General features: G+C 41.4%; 1 protein-coding gene across 1 annotated transcript in view; it reads right to left on the bottom strand.

Moving 5' to 3' along the window:
* Nucleotides 1–17,878, bottom strand: part of stxbp5l (syntaxin binding protein 5L) — a gene marked incomplete at both ends in the record, with an annotated part of 108,968 nt that overhangs the window by 74,558 nt on the left and 16,532 nt on the right. The window contains one exon of the mRNA XM_079169820.1: nucleotides 16,867–16,964. Within this exon, the coding sequence (XP_079025946.1) occupies nucleotides 16,867–16,964 (98 nt within the window). The remainder of the gene's footprint in view (nucleotides 1–16,866; nucleotides 16,965–17,878) is intronic.

Here is a 17,878-nt window from a genome sequence, read left to right as displayed (position 1 = left end):
TCACAATCGCACAGCTTTAAGAAGCACACACACTCAAAGATCAGACGCAGCAGCCAGCAGAAACCCAGGATCTCCAGTCGCTGTCTCTGGGTAAGGTGCAATTTGACAACAGGAGATATCGATTCAGCTGCCTGCAGGCTTTTTATAGAACCATCATTATGACCCGTAAGCCCAGCCTGCCTCTTTGCCTGCCCCACTGCCTCCCCACATTGTGAGGCGAAAGAGAAACAGCAGTAAGAGAGGGCGAAGATAATGAGGGCGATAATAAACATAGTTAAATGCGGGGGAATGGGAAGAAAGATGGAAATGGATGGAGGGGGATTGGGAAGGAGAGATAAACGGTATAGGTCATGGAAAACAAAACGGTGGAAGAAAGTTAATTAAAAATTGGAAAGGGAGATATATTGTGGAAGAGCGCAAGACGGTTGTAGAGAAAAAGGAAGCTGAAATGTGCAAATATGGACCATTATTGTCTGTCGGCACAGAAAATAAAACAGGTGAGGAAAAGAGAGAAGCAGGGATGTTGGGTGGAGCAAAAACAATAAACAACACAAAATATGCTGCTTATCACTGCTTGCATATATTTTTGGCAGAAACGTTTGTGATGTGCTGAAGTATTACAAATAGTTTAAGCAAGGTTTTAAAACTTAGCGATAGGAAACACACCCGTAATCGCTTTTCTGAAAGCAGAAAATTATTCAAAACACAGTTTAGGGGCCTCTTGCTGCTACTTACTAATTTTTTAATTAATAATATATGAATATAAACCTGTATGTACAGGAACAAAGATTAGCTGATGTGTCCATGCAGAGGTGCAAGGGGATGATACATGCGCATAATATTTCAGGAGCCACGCTGCCATGCCGCGAATTTCATATGTAGTTTGTTCATGGTGACATATATGCGTTTATTTCTTTGAATGCACATGAGCCATAACTTGTCATAGATGACAATATGTCGAAATGACAAGTCAGTCTAATTACCAGGCTGCAAGAATATGTTTCAGTGTGTGTGCGTTTCCAACAACTCTGCTCAAGGCTCAAGGCTCAGGCTTAACCCGTAAAATGTCTGTGATCCATCCACAGTGGCACATATCCTGTTTGTATCACTCAATGAGAACTCTGCAGGTGCTCAAAAAGCTGCTGACAGGGTGAGCCGTAAAAAGCTCTCGCAGAAGAACCTCTGGTGTGTGGTGTCAGAACTTTGCTCTGTCGTTGGAGCGAATGAAGTCCACTGACTGTCCTACATGCGCATGTATTGTAGAAATAATAAGTAGGCCTATATATGCAGAGGCTACACTATATGACCAATGCAAGAAGTAAGTTAAGCTGAGGCTTATGGGAATGTCATTAGTTTAGGTATTTGGTCATAAACCAAAGTATTGACTGCTGTTCATGTCGGAAGCATTAACGTCTGCACCAATAATCCATTTGGAACATGTTAAGATATTTAAATGGAGGATTGAAAACTTTGACCTGTGGTGGCGCAAGATGAATCAGGGAGGGATCAAAAAAGTAAGTCCATTCTCTGAAAACCATGAATGTCTGCGATCCAATTCTAAAATTCCCGTTTAGATGCTGATCTCCAAATTGTCCAAAGATTTGTGTCACCAAATTTTTCACACATTTCTGATTTCCTTTTCCGTGAAAATGGTCCACAAGTTTTATTGATTTTTTTTCCTAACCCACAGAGAAGAGTCGTCCTTAACAAATGGGCTTCTATGTTTCTACCCTGGAGTGAGTGACAATATGAAAATGTTGATAACCGTAATTGACTCTGCATGTGTATTCCTCCATTCCCTCTGGATGGCTTGTTCTCTCTGGGATTCAATCTTCCCTGTGATTGGTTCACTGATGAGCCAAGCCTATGTCAGCGCATATATCGATAATCACTTTAGGTGTCAAAACGCCTGTCTCGCTCCAGTGCTGAGTATCGCACACAATCTGCAGCGTCTTTGCACTTGTCAGGCCAAACAGCAGTGAGAAAAGCTGGCTGTGGAACTCACCGCAGCTCATGCTGTTAGTAATGCTTGTCGCCTGGTGGAAGAGCTCGGCCAATGACTGAGCCTGTCCAATCAGATGTTGTTTTCATCCATGCGATTTTGTTTACAAAACTGTCTTTGTTTCCCTGAACAATGCGCACACCTGTCTTGTGTCGTTTGTGTACAGTTTAGTCGTACCATGATCAATGTCCATGGGCATAAAAGCAGTCTTTATTTAGTTTCTTCTTTGCTGTCTGTCCTGTGCAGGAAATTCAGTCACTGTGTTAGGTTTAATCTATCAACCGTTGAAAGGTTTGTTGTTGTCTTGTACCTCTAGAAGGAATTATTAATAAACTTCTGAGTCACTGTCAAGTTTATTTCACATCACCTGCTCTCCTCTTTCAGCTTAGTCGCCAAACTGGTCCCTTTGTGTGGCCCAGTTTAATCACGCCAAAACATGTTGCATAGTAGACTTTTGACCGATCATTGTTATAAGGTCACACGTTATGACCAATATTGAATAGAAGAAAAAAACCTGTTCCACCTTAAAGGTCAGCACTCCTTCAGTGAGCCTGGGTCGTGGTAGTTTGGGGGTATTTTATTTGAGAGTAAAATAGACTATAAAGCAGGGTATGCTTTAGGGGGTGAATACCTTGTCCATGTTTTCATCCTACAAATTGAACCCTTTCACAGTGTGATGGCCAAAAACCAAGATGGCGACGGCCAAAATACCGAACTCGAGGCTTCAAAACGGCAGTCCACAAATCAATGGGTGACTGCATCCGCTTCTTATAGACGGCCTAAGAACCAGACTCAGGAACTTGGCTCGCGTCTTGAGGAGATGTGCCATTTATTCACCGACACATGAACTGTGCGCTCACTGCACTGCCACAGTCACGGCGATAACGTTGCTGCTAACTTCATACTCGTCACACATGCTCTCTCTTTCCACCAGACCCTTGCCCAACATAACATGGGCTTGCAATGCACTGCCAGAAACCATGCCAGGGCAGACACACAGCTGACAATATCGCAGCTAAACCAGTTGTGTCCACGACAAACACGCGCAGTGTGTCTCTCTGAAGGACACTTCGATATGCGGACTGAAGGAGCCAGGGATGAAACAGCCAACCTTATAGTTAAAGGACCACTTGCTCTACCCACAGAGGCACAGCTTAACAATGTTGTCTGCCAGTGTGATGCAAATGAATCGGCAGTAAGAGGCAATCATGTAACAGTAGGAGGGGAGCTGAGTTGTAACATACCGAGAGCCGCAATCATTGACCTGTCATCTGAGAAAATGCCCCAAAATGCCTTTCTGTTCGGCGATATTAAGTGCTCTGCGGTCCTCATCGGGTGCTTTAAGGGTCAGATTGGAAACACTGAGTGCAGGGAAATGGAGGAGTAATCACGCACATGTGAAGACAAGTGAATGATTGTGTTAGTGTATGTGTGACTGGCACATGAATAGAATACAGGACAGCTAATCATGTATCGTACAGAAAAAAAAAACGTGATTTTACTAAAAACATACAGGAGCATAAATCTCTGAAAACGTTCATGTCTTACATGTTTTTACAAACCATGCTACAATTCAAGTGTAATCTTTGCCCGGTATTTACTGTACACATTTCCAATAGTGACACATTACTTGGCTAACTCGATGGTGATTGCTCAAGGCAGTCGCCCAATACTTGCAGTCCTCCCACACACACACGACGTCAAACAACCATGTCTAACAAGGTTATAGTATGCTATCGGTAGAGTTCTTATACTGCTCTTGGAGCTACAGTCTGACGTGGATGCTGGGTGAACATGTTCTTCATCAAATGACGTCCTAAGGAGCATCATGTGACATCGACAGCCTATCAGGGATCTTCACAACCTCACAAAGCTTGATTTGGAAAGATTTTATGTTTGTGAATTTAGTTCATCTTTATACGATGGATTCAGACACACTGTGATCAGGATCCTCCAACCAGCCACCAAGACAGCACACAGTACATTCAATATAATGGATTCCGAAGGCTGAATGCACTCTGCATTAGACACATACCACCACAATCTGCAATTAAAAAACCATGAGTTATGATTTTTTATGGAAATGATACAGGGCTGTTTATGGATTTGTTTTTTAGCAGGCTACAGCGAGACAAGAGTTGATGCCCTACTTTCCACATTCTGCTCTGAACTGTCTTTTTCTCTGCTTTGCTCTCGCTCTCTATTCCCTGTCCCCCATTCTCTCTCTCTCTCTACCTCTTTCTCTGTGTCTTTTAGTAGCGGTTTTGAAATGTAAACTGTACGGTTGACGAATGGTGAGTCACAATGTGGGAAGATAAATCAGCCCAACTCTGCAACGCTGCCAAGATCTCTCTCTCTCTCCATCCTCTTTCTCTCCTCCTCTCCTTGCAGGCATCTCTGCATTCACCCTTGTGTTCACACATGTACACCTACACCAATCGCTTGCTTACACTTGGAGGCGTGCATCCTTTTCAGAGCCCACGACACCCCTTCCAACCTCTCTCTCTCTCGCTTTTTCTCTCACTCACAAGCGCACTAAACTGCACATACAATACATGTTTGGAATGTGTGCACGGCTACACAAAGACACACATATGTAACACTGATCGTGCCTGCATGTCACAGTCTCTATGAAGCTGCAGGCGGTATTGCGGAAGTGATTAGAGTGCTGCTGGATTGAGGCATGACTCATTCACCCCCAGAAAGTACGAATGTTAGGAACAAGCAGAGTCCAAATATCATATCTAAATGGAAGGAAACAGGAGGGAAGGAAGGAAGGAACATCGGAAGGAAGGAAGAAAGAAAGAAAGAAGTAGAAATGAGACAAAAACACTCAGGAAATAAAGAGAATGATCTAGAATTGGGATAGGGATGATAAATAGAAAGGAACATGAGAAGAAAGAATAAAAGGCATTTAAAAAAGAGAAAAGGTAGGGAGAGGGGGAAGACAGAATAAGAAAATAATGCATGCCACTGTCATTATGTCGTTAATTACTCATATTTAACATTCAAAAGAGAAGAATATGAGGTTAATGATGGATGACAATACTTTACATGGCAACTGTGATGAATATCAGCCAAGATGGTAATGACAGTAAAGTCCAGTGCACTAATAGCTCATTAGTGACATGTTGTTTAGACCCCATGACACCCAAAGTCAATCAAAGCTCTTAAGACGCATGTAGAAGTTTGTTTTCATTAAAAGTAAGTCCACGAAACAAAAAAAACATATTGATAAAGTCACAAAGGAAAAGAGCTAATAAGTGGCATGGATACGACCCAATCCATCACTTGTAGTGATGTAAATGTTGTGCTGACATTACCAAATTTCTCACAGTTTGATTCCCAAAACAAACATTCGAAGATAGTGAGAGGAAAGGGGCCTTACATGTGTTTGTTTCAGTCAGAATGTCTCAGACTACCTCACTAATTAACCAGTTGACACTTCACTCAGGAAACTGGAAGTTGATTGAAGATCCATTTTCTTTTTCCCCAAGTGAATCAATATTTTGCACTGCACACACGTGTATGTGTGTGCTCGTTGTGCTCGTTGTGCTATGGGAACACACAATTATCACCTCAAATCTAATCAGTCAACAACACAAGCACCCTACAGAAATTTCCATTTAGACAGAATTCAATTTGATCTAAACACAGTTCCTCTGCTCATCAACGCAGTCTGCCCACATCAACCACACCTCTCGTGCTCTCCTTTGTATCCTTCTCTTTTAGGTTTCTTTTCTACATCTCCCTCTTGTACGGCCTGACCCTGCAGGATCCTCTTATCTGTCTCTGGAAATTTGTTCCTCCCCGATCTGCCCTTTTTAATCATTCCTCCTCATCTTTCAGGAGCCAGAAGAGCAGATAAAATAGCCACCTATTGGTTTGAGCATGAGATGGAGAAGCGAGGGGAGATAGCGGCAATTGCACTGAGGTATGACCTCATAAAAGAGGGTTTAGTATAAATCTGAAAAATCCCTTTTTCAAAAGGCAGCACATGCATATTGAGGCTGTCAATCGTTCTCTATAACCCATTTTAATATTCAAATCATATTTGATTGTTTACAATTGTTTGCCTCTTACTAATATTATATACACTATACATTGTATTAGCCCCATGATGAGGAAGAGAGAGGCAAAAAAAGAAGTAATTCTCTCCAGCTGCGCTGCCTCTGACTCTAGATCACCGAGCTTGCCAAGGTGTCGTGATATCAGGTACGGTTATCAGGTATTGTTAGCTTGTTGGTCAAGTAGCTGGCAGAGCAATATGAAGTGCGATGTGTGTGTCACATGGCAAAAACTTTGTTTAATTTTTCCCAACAGAGCGTGGTCTGATATTTTCCTTTCTCCCACATCGTTCGTCTACTGATCTGGGGGAGGTGTGGGTAAAGGTCAACAGTCCGGTACAACTGTATCGTGGGTGGTATGCTGCTCCAAATCACTGCCTTTTTCAAGAGGCCCTGTGCTCAATCAGACACGGACACTTTTGGGCGATCAAATCCCGGAGAAATTGGATGAAATCCTTCGAAATGACACCCTGATGGCATAATCCGCTCGTCACATTACAAAAGCTAAAGATGCTCGAACTGCCATTTCACTGAGACTTTATCCTGCACTTCCTCCTCCAACAATGAGCCCTACACTCCTGTCCCTACTGTATCATTCCCCATCTCTATCTTCCCTGATCAGTCCTCCAATTTATAAAGGGGATTAGGAGAAAATAATATCCTTCTCTAGCACCTGCAGTCCATTTGGCCAGATCCATCAAACAAACTGCTTTGTGACAAAGAGGACACACCAGAAAAACAACAACAAAAACCCTTTTGTCTTCACAAATAGATGTGGAGACCAAACACCTGGACTGCTCAGTGGCTAAATGCTACAGGCCCCGGCAATGAGGTGAGGAATCAAATTAACGAGGGAGGCAGCTGGCATTGGTAAAGCCCTTTGGCTAGTGTCTGTTACTCTGTTTTATTGATGGACAGGATGAATTAAAGAGATATGATGCGCTACGCTGCACTGTCTCACCATGTGACACTATCATGCCGGTCACAGCTCCTTTTGTTGCTCACCAAGGACAAATATTTTGTAATATCTTCATTAAAGCATTGCCAAGCAACAGTGTTATATGTTTGGAGTGCATATCCTTGAAAAATAAACCAAAGGATCATCAGATGTTTTGGCCCATTGGTCTATATCTATTTTTTTTTTGTCTTCTTTAAGGTTACTATCATAGGGATAAAAACAATCTTTGGAAACCATGATTCACTAAAACCATTAATTTGGGGGGATATAATGTCCTCAGTGCTGTCCCCTATGGCAGATTCATAATGGTGGTTTGCATTGATCCTATCTCCTCTTTCACATCATATGTGATTTGATATGGCAATAACAACATACATTGGGATATACTGTGATGGATTAAAGTGAAAATTATCAGATGGAAATGTCTTTTCAAGCTATACTACTGAATTGAAGACCTAGAAACTTTGGGTACTTCATCACATTACTGCAAACGTCCTGCTAATCCAATATTTCCATTAGGTGTGCCTGCTCACTGATTTGCAGCAGTGCCCAGAAATTGTCTATTACAGCCAAAGATAATACAGTGACAGACACTTTTTAACAAAATCTCTGGTAGACAATATCTGTATCAATCTCTGCGTCTACGCGATGCTACATGACTCACAGGAGAGATCACTGACCCTTAATTTGTCGTAATTACCTTCAAGACTCCCATGGAAAAAGCATGTGTGTGTGTATATGCTTCTGTAGATGCTTGTTTTATCATCAGTGTGCTGCATCTCTGTATATTTGTATGTGTGTGTCACTATCACAGAAGTTGTCATCATATGCAACACAGGACACTGCCTGAAAGCATTACTGCTTTTTGACCTCCTTTGTTCCATAAGTAAAAAATTGTACTCAGTTAGAAATAGTGTATCAATTGTATAATAAATGTATTCATTTCCACTGTATGTACAGTGTGAAGGTGCAAACGTTTATATAATGATGAATAAAGACCCTGTACTTTACAATCGTGGCCCAGAGCTTGAAGTTAAGAAATGATGTTAATAGGGGAACTACTCAGACATTGCATGTGAGACTTAACACCTACTGTGAATAAGAGCCAAACTTCAGATATTGTACAGATGGAGCTGAAAGTGTAACGGACACCTGTGCTGGTGACACATAGATGATATTTAAATGTCTACGTTTGCATCACCTAAGGCGACTAGTATGACAAGCTCCTTACATTGTTTTAGAGTGCTCTAAATGGAGAGGAATTGTTCTGAAGCTATCCCTCATTACCGTTTCTATTGCTTCTTGACTTTTTTGAATTCCACTGTAATGCAACGCAGACACAGATCTAACAGTCCTATCTTCTATTGAGTTGCAATGCACACAGTTTTCCACGTGACACGACTGGGCGCTGAGATAAGAATGCTGAGCAGCTCATTGTCTCTTATCCGTCACACAGACTCCAAAAAATCCTTCCGTTGTTTTCTGTCGTTCTCTCTCCTTTAAGGTTTCTCTGCATCTGATGAATTGAGCGATGCATTACGTAATGTGTTTACACGCGGCAACACAGTGGAAGAACCATGCTCAGTGTGCATGCAAACACACACCTCCTCACCATCACGTGGAGTAAACATCAAGTCCCAACATGCAAAATCACATCATTCAAAGGGACATGTAATCTGATCTAATTAAAGACTTAAAGATTACATGTACCATTGCATTGGCAGTGCAGCTAATTGCATTCGCAGAATGTCCTGGCGGCTTGTGATTATAACGGCATACCCGTGATTCAGTCAGGCCCTGGCTTCGTTTGCATTCTTTCCACAAAACAAATAAATGTGGTCAAATGTGATAGTGTGAGAAAGAAGTGAAGGGAAATTAAACTGCAGGAAAATAAAAGCATGCTGATGAAGATGATTAGAATCCTTAGTGACTAAACACCAGCATATGAACACGGTTCACATAGAAAATGGAATATACTGTTTCATTATAACTGGGGCAGCTTAAACATTGCATTCCTGGGGGTTTACTGGGGGGGGCGGGGGGTGTGGGGGTGTAATTCGAAATGGATTGGAAGAGGTTCATCAAACAGAAACTAAACAGGGGACAGCAGAGAAATGTGATGACATTAGTTGTCGTCAAATATTGGTTCTTAAAACACGCATTGGCAAATGATTTTGTGAAAAGAAATGTTTATATTGTCACACAATTTTGCATGCAAACGTCTGCAAAACGTCAGTCTCCAACCTTGGTGTTGATTTAGACTGCGTGAGAACGTGTGAAGAATGGTTTGGGCGAGAGCACAGATGTATGTGTGTTTTTTGTTTTTTTTTTGCAACAGGCTGGTGCCCTTCGCACAAATTTAGCCAGTGGATCCGACGTGCATAATTTCAGCTTGACAATGTGCCTGACTCCAATTAGGGTTGGCAATTAGAGACTGCAGCTGGATCACAGACCTGCAGTCAATCAGCTGAAGGGGGAATTGCCTTCATACAACATGCAGTGAAAATGCCACTTCGCCAGTGCTTTGGGTTGCACATTGCGCAGCAGTTTGCACCGCGTGCTGTCACAGAAATGGAGCCATATGTCTTTGACTTTCAGCTTCTATGGTACCTTCATTCAATTCTCTGTCTCTGTCTCGCTCTGTGCTTTCTATCCACTAAAAGCACCCCCACCTGTTATGGTGGAACATATAAGGATTACATACATTCATGGACATGTGCACAGACAAAAGTATGCAGGCACACTGACTCACAGGCCTCTTTTTACATTTCTTTTCGCATTTTCCATTTCAAGTTCTTCTCAGCTGGAGAGTACAGTACGGTCGATAGGATGCTACTGAATTCAGAGGCCGAATTCTCTAGGAATCATCAGATGACTTTCAATGTTTGTTTCTTTGTTTGTGTGTGTGTGTGTGGGCACATGAGAGAGTGTGCGCAGTCTCATGAGCCAGAGGGCCGATGAGTAACACATCTCAGCAACACTGTTGCTTTACTCAGAAAGAAAATACTATTCACACAAGTCCGCTAAATGTGCTTCATGCTTCAGAAACAGAGACTGGAAGTTAGATGTTCATGGGTATATGGTTGAAATTAATTTTTGTTAATGTTTCAACTAAGAGACTTTCACAGCCACTATTTCCACAGTACAGTATCCACAGAAGCGTTCAGTGACCTTTGTGCAGTAAAGGTTAGGAATTCCTCACACATCAAATAAAGGCAAAGGTCAGTCTGCCTGCTCTAGTCGAGGAGACGCCCCTTTTCTTCGAAAACTACACTTTTTAATTTTTGGTGAAAAATAGAATATTTTCTGCTTGTTTTTATCTTGCCAGCTTTTGTATATTCATACTGTAAATGGACTTGCATTTAAATACCTTTCTTGCCTTCCGACCACTCTTTATGTTAACATTCACCCACACGTTCATGCACTGATAAGCTGCCACGCAAGGGAACACCTGCCCATCAGGGTCTAATGTAAATGCTCACTCACACACCGATGGCACTGCCTTCAGGGTCAACTTGGGGTACACTATCTCACTCATGGACACTTCGACATGCAGACCGGGGGACAGAACAGAAGAGATTTGAAGTATACTCAGTTATTACAATTTTGTATTAATTTTGCTGCTGATTTTTGAAACCACAACAAGCCTGCCTTAATATTTTGCTCTTCTATGATGCTTGTATTCATGTATGATTGTTAAGCATCAGTGCATGGTCTAAACATGACCATGATCTTTGTTGCTCTACACAGCCCATGTCATATTGTCTACATTTTGCAATGTATCATTTAGCAGAAGCTGGACTGTGAACGAATACCAGTGGCATTTCCTAGACTATTCTCAGTGCTGCTATTAATAAGCAGCTGACCTTTCATCTGTCGAATACCTCGCCATCCCTAACAGGGCGGAATAAAAAAAAAACACTAAAAAAGAGCAAAGACTGGCAATATTGGGGATAAGAATTTATGAAGAGGATGATCTATAGTGAGAGCACAGACAATTGATTTATCTTCTCGTACCCGAGTGAGCCCCATTTGGGGTTCGTTCGGTTCCGAATATCGTAGAATGGACTTTTCCATTAAAAAATATTATTAATGCTCCATACATGCTATATACCAAATTAACGAAGAAATTCTGAGCAACTTAATCATGTAAACCATTTTACACACTGCGAACACAATTATACACCATTATACTAACTAACTAAGAGGATTGTACACAATATCACGTATTTTTGACCATGAGCCTGCGTGCTTCGCACTCCGGAGAAGGCTACACACAAAGCGCTAACAACTAGCTTGGCCGACCAATGCGTCTAACTGCTAGAGAATTCGAACACGAATCCAGAGATATCTTCCTCATTTCTCTCCGTGAAACAATAAAACAATAACATTTCGTTTTTTTCAGGCGAACCTGACAATTTTCAATTTGAGCTGTGTGCCATCTTCATTTACCATTAACCAGTAGCATATACACAATATTTACCCATCTGAACAAATCTCACAAGTGTTTCTGTTATCCAAAAAAAAAAAAAGTATTCAAATAGACCTTGTAGTACCTTTACAGTCTCTTGAGTATGGGTATGCAATTTTTGAGCAGAGGCCTAAAAATAGGCCTAGGGTTCAAGAGGGAAAGAGAGCAAGAAATTCACAAATAATTGTCAGCTTGTCCAAATGTAAAATTTAACATCAAATATACCCTCAATCACTGCAATCACCATAATGAGGCTGGGCTATGGCTTTATTCTAAACTCCTTATTGTTTCTTCTATATAATCATTTTATTTTTGTAATGTGAATTCAGCATTATATGGAACGTTGATACAGTTAGTAGTGTTCTACACAGATTATCCTAATTTGCATCAGGACAAAAGGCTGCTCCTCCTCCAGCTGCTTTAATACTTCAGTGGCTAAAGATGAAAGTAATGCAATCAAGATAAATCTAACTACAGAAAGTATTTCCACACATGTACATAGAAATATTCTACTGTCCTCCCACTAAAATTGCATACAGATTGTGTAACATTTTGACAATACCCCCGAACCACAACTGTGAGCTCTTGGTAAAGCAAAAACAAATGACCATCGTGGAGAAGATCTGCCAGCCTCTGGCACTGGATGTTTCACTGTGTCACTGTGTGCCACGAGATCATATTTGGTAGTAAATATTAAGCATTGCATTACAGCACAAAACAGCAAGTGTTCCTGTTCAGAAACAAAGTCAACAATTTAGCCGACTTTTGTTAGACTGGATGGGGCAGAAAGTAAACAATGAAAAATGATTCTGTTAACTTCATCCACTCGGCTGGAAACATATAAAGGTTGGAAAGCTCAACAGCAACATCTGTTAGGAAAACAGCAGACTATCACAAGTTAACTTTAGTAACCTTAGTTAGCTAGCCAGACTGTCAGTAACTGATAAGCAATATGGCATCTGTGTTACAGCTTTTTTTAAATTATCAATTTTGCAACTCTGTCCGTGACTGCCATCAGTCTGCAGCAGGCCCCTGCCAGGCCACAGTAAAAACACATACCTTCCTTCTCTTTCTTCCTCTTTTTTTACAGCTAGAAATGAATGCAGGGTAGAGCCATTCATTCTATTAGCTTGCACCCCACAAGGGTGAAGTAAGGATAGAGTGCAGCGTGTGGTTATGAACAGCTTACTATTGCTGCTTCATCCATTTTCAGACTTACTACCAGAGCAGCACTTTTGCTTGCTCACCTTTGGCACCAGTGAAAACGGCCATTACTCTAGTTTACAAACAGAGGGCTGCAAATCCGATTAGGTGTAATTCAATCAAGACCCAGTGGAGAAGCTAGGCAGGACTTACGTCTTTTTGTGATTATGTGTGTGTTAGCTCCTATCCATGGCAACGGGTGTGCGAGCTCAGGTTTGGAAACAGAGTTTGTGCCAACAGTGGTGAAAGCATAATTATGTAAATAGAGCACGGTGGGTGCAAATACACCCAACAGTCTTGATCTGGGGAGCATCTGATTATGGCACTGGCCACTTTCTGAAGTAGCTGAGCCATTGATTACAACACTACGTTTGCAGCCTGCTAACACAGTCAGCCAGTGACACAGTGTGATAACGACGAATGCCCAATTGATAACTATCTGATGGTATTGTTTGTCGAACTGACACTGCAAATCTGTTTGTAAGACTGTGTGATTAATACTGGACTGTAACAGCAGCTGTGACCTCCTCCCATTGTCCGCTCATGTTCTATAGTTCAAATTAGGTTTACTAATTGCTTGCTGCCGGTCGTTGAACAACATGTGGCTGCTGATGAGAGAATTTGTCCTCACAAGCAAAGCGGCAGCCGCCCTCTTATAAGCAGAGGTCCGGTTTCACCGCTGGCTAACGTATCTCGATTACTCAGTACTGTCGACAGATTTATGGCAGGGGAAAAGTCTTGACAGCACCTAGAGTTGATGGCGGACGACATGCAATATCAGCTTCAGTCAAGTCTATTGATATTTTCGGTGTTGATTTCGCATCCATTGACATTACGAATCAATATCAAAGATATTTACCGCAGCAAAGTATGATGTTTCCGTATTATTTAGCCTTTGTGGCCAGTTTATCAGGTGCATGTGCACTAGCTGAAATGAATGCAGTCTAATGCAACAGCCTCAGGACCTGGTAATGTCTCTAAGAATGTGGCTATGATTCAGAGATTTGCTGTGTGAGGGACACATGGATCAATTTGAACTGTCAGGTGTTAAATAAAAAAAGCTGTTGATATCAATACGGACCCTCTATCTGTCCTTTTTGGCAATTCTATTACATGAACCCTTTGCTGAAAGTACATCCTCTTTCGCTGCACCGACTCACAAACCAACAACAATAAGAAACAAACACACGTGCACACACACACACACACACACGTATACATCTGTGTAAACTATATTGACACAGGTAGACGGGACACATGAACGCACACTCAGTAAGCAGGCAATGTTTAGGTACAGAAATAGACAAAGGAACACATTGAACACACAGACACGCACGCGTACACTTGTCGTTCTCTTTGTTTCTTCCTATTTGCTCTCAATAAACCAAATCTCGGGATATTTTGGTAATCTCGCCCCAGGCAGAGGGAGGAGTGTCCTAGGAGCCCACTGCAGAGAGCCTCATTGCCAACCCACTGCGCCAACCCTGATGACATCGTCACTATGCACCACTCACCAGAGCAGGACCAGTCCCAGGGTGACATTTTGACACAGTGCAGGCTTTAACAATAGAGTTCAAAACAAATCACTATACAACGGAATGTAACAGTGTGTGTCTTTTGTGTTTCTTGGTCGCTATGGAGGGTTTAAGTTTCACCTATTGGAGAAATCATGATTGGAAAAAAAAAAAAGTGATTTGTCATTTGGGAAATTCAAATCACACAGAATACTACGGGAGTCTACCAGACAGGGTCGTGTTGTTTGCTTTCAAATTTGGATCAGGAGATACACAATACACACCCATTTGATGAGTTTGTTTTATTTTGGTCTTTTGTTTTATTGGTGATTCCCTTGCCAGGGTGCTGTTTGTGCAGCAGGATTCAGTGTAATCAGGAAACATGTGAACATAATTGTGTGTTGTAAAAACTTGGTAAAGCTCTAAACCGAGTAAATGGTTCAATGCTATTTGGAAAACTAATGCTTATAAAGAGGCTAACTTATCTATTTCAATGAATAGCTAATATAAGATTATATTATTAAAGGCATGAGCCTTTCTTAAACTTATGATGTACCCAATGTGATCATAATGAGCTTATGCCTTGTAACTTCCTTTGAGTACTAAAGTCTTGCTTCAGACAACACTAAGCCCCGACAACTCCACATCCTCTCACCTTTGAGGCTTTGGATGAAAATGAAATTGACTGCTTAATTCTATCATGAAAGAAATTTGAACAAAGAAAGTGCACAGCAATGCATTTTCAACTACTAGCAAGTATATTTCAATACACAAGTCCATACAAGTTCATAAGTAATAAGAGAATTACAAAGAGTGCGATGGCAAATTGACAACTCCTTCATAGGTTTCTTATTTGAAATAAAAGAGCAAGAACAGTGTATTTAAAAAAAACCCTATTAAATAAGTTCAAAACATGCACATGTTGTTTAATGAGTCGGATTGTCCTCGACCCACGAGGCTCTGGGCTTTGAGCAGCAACTTGACCACTGTGCTAAAGATGCTAGCGTAGCAAAGTAGTTTCTTTGCAGCCATCCCAATACAGGAGGAACGTTCTCCAACATTATTTCATATTTATGTGAATCAGTAACGTCATTCAATATCTGATGAGTGAACTACGTCAGTATCAGAACCCAATACCAATATTAGAGCGAATTGGTCCCAACTCGTATAGCTCAGATGGGGTAGACTAGTTGTATCTAGACTAGTTGTATCTAGATCACTTCACTGGATAAATCACAGTACCTCAACTGGGACCAGTATCCAGATTATTAACAGGTTATTGCCTAAATGTTTTTTCTGACAAAGCAACCACACTTGTTGGGGAAACTAAGATATATGGATCACTCTGCTGCCTTTACTGACACACACAAACAGCATGACAAATTCATGCAATGACCACCACTGTGCAGCTACAAAGGAAGGAACGTGGAGAGGAGAAACGCATTAGAAAAGCAATCGAGGAAAAAAACAATACAAAGAGATACCATGAGAGAAGATGGCAGGTAGACATTGAAAGCCCAGGGAAGAAAAGGAACAACATTCAGACAGGCTGTGAAGGACAGAGGAAGGGTGAATTGAATAAATAAGCAGAAATAAGGGGGTTGGGTATAGGTCCTCTAGACAGAACGCGATGGAGGGCGAGGCAGAATGAGAAACAGCACAATAGAGAAATCTGTGTTTGTGAGAGCATGCAATTGAAAGAGAAAGAGAGCGAGAGAGTCAGTGACAGGCCACATGGGAGCAGATGAAGGTGTGTGCAGCATGTCAATACAAACGCTAAGTCACTCAAGGGCTTCCATCCAACTGAAATCGAAGCCTTGCTTCACAGTCAGGCATCCATTCGAGAGAGCCTCCTTTTCTCCATTTCTTTCCCTCTATTTCAAATATTCAAACAATGTCACATCTTCCTCTGTCCCTGTCTCATATTTTCTCTGTTTCTTTCAGCAGGTAAATCACTCTGTCTGTCCATCTATTACCCAAGCACGATCAGCAGTGCGGCTGCTGCAGCATCAATAATTTCTTGCTTCCCTAAAGGCATATTGGGAACCCTGGGTATTTATGAGGGTGTAATCTCCTACCTGGGTTTCACCCACACGTCCTCTCCCATCCCTGTGACCGGGTTACCCGGGGGACGGGCTGTTGGATGGACATTTCTGAGCTTGTGACATGACAGCCCGAGCAACAAGAAATGACAGGGCTGAAAGAGGGATGAGAATTAGAACGGGAAGGGGCGGAGGAAGGACGGCCGCTGCATGGAGACACACTATAGCAGTGCCACAGGTTTGTGTCGGAGTAGATACTAAAGATACTTTAGCCTCTTTCACACAGCCTGTGCCATTATTGTGCCTCGCTGTTCTGTATGAAAGGAATGGAGGCGGAATGGGTAGGTCATGGCGATTTACAAATATCAGTGTTACTTATAAGTGCATTTGTAATAAAAACATTTATTTTTACAGAAAACACTTGAAATGATGAAGGCACATGTGATTTACTGGGATAAATTCAGTTTGTTTTATATAATGTAAAATAATGAATAGTGGCAAAGGCCAAGTAATGTATTTACTATGAATATGTATTCATGTATGTTGAGTTTTCTAGTGTCTCCAGACAAGAGGAAGGGAGGAAGAGAGCTGATGAAGGTTAAAGGATACATCCGTATGCCGCCTGTTCTGGAGCCGATAGCCAGGATCTTCTGCACAGGGTCAAAGGCCAAAGCAGTGGGCTGGTAAGGAAAGCCATGACGTACAGTCTGCAAGGAAAGACACAAAACAATATTTTGATTAATGTAGAAAAGGTAATGAAATTATTGCTTTTCTGCCCCTATTACATTCCACTGTGTGGTGAATCCAGTCGAAGCTTTGTCATTTCAAAAAGATAACTGTCCATTTTCTAAAACTGTGACCTTTCGTTCTGTTGAAAGAAAACTAATTTAACTGTCATCTGAAAGAAATTACTTTTTTTGTCATTTTGTCATTTGTCTAGTTTTTGTAACTGACCACTTTGCTGGAGGGCAGGAAAAAAAAAGATTTGAAAAAATGTTTTACTTTCACATTGCATGATTGCTGTTGTGACAATTGGACACAATTGTGAACAACAAATGCATCCATACATATTGTCATAAACAAACATACCTGCTATTACCTGTATGTGCACATCCTTTTAAGACTTTTTCATACTGAACACATTAATGAGGCATCCAAATTTCAACAATCTTCTCAGGATAAACCACAGAGACTTCACACTAATTAGTAAAGAGACCACAGCTTCTGTTAATTTTGCATCTGGATTTAATTGAGAGAAAACTAGACTCAGCATATCAAGGCCTGACTAGGCAAAACGACACTGTCTCCGAAATGCATTGCATGCGCTGCGGCTGTCTGCCATTAGTCATGTTCATTTTCCCAGCAGTGCCTCAACTACAGTTATCTGCTCTGAAGTGATGTGGAGACATGGCTCACTAGCGTTGAATGAAAATGTTCCAGGAGTATCACAGTTTTACCAGCAAAAAGCAGTATGAGAAATTATTGTTTTAAGCACCGTAATAATGCTACAGATAACAATAAAACCTTATATGTATCAGATTAAAGTTTAATTGTCTTTACAGAACTGAAGACGACCCATAACAGCAACACTGACTGTCACAGCGGCCCTGCTTTGGCAATC

Source organism: Pholis gunnellus, assembly GCF_910591455.1.
Source record: "Pholis gunnellus genome assembly, chromosome: 12".
Taxonomy (NCBI): domain Eukaryota; kingdom Metazoa; phylum Chordata; class Actinopteri; order Perciformes; family Pholidae; genus Pholis; species Pholis gunnellus.
This window is presented reverse-complemented; position numbering and strand designations above follow the sequence as displayed.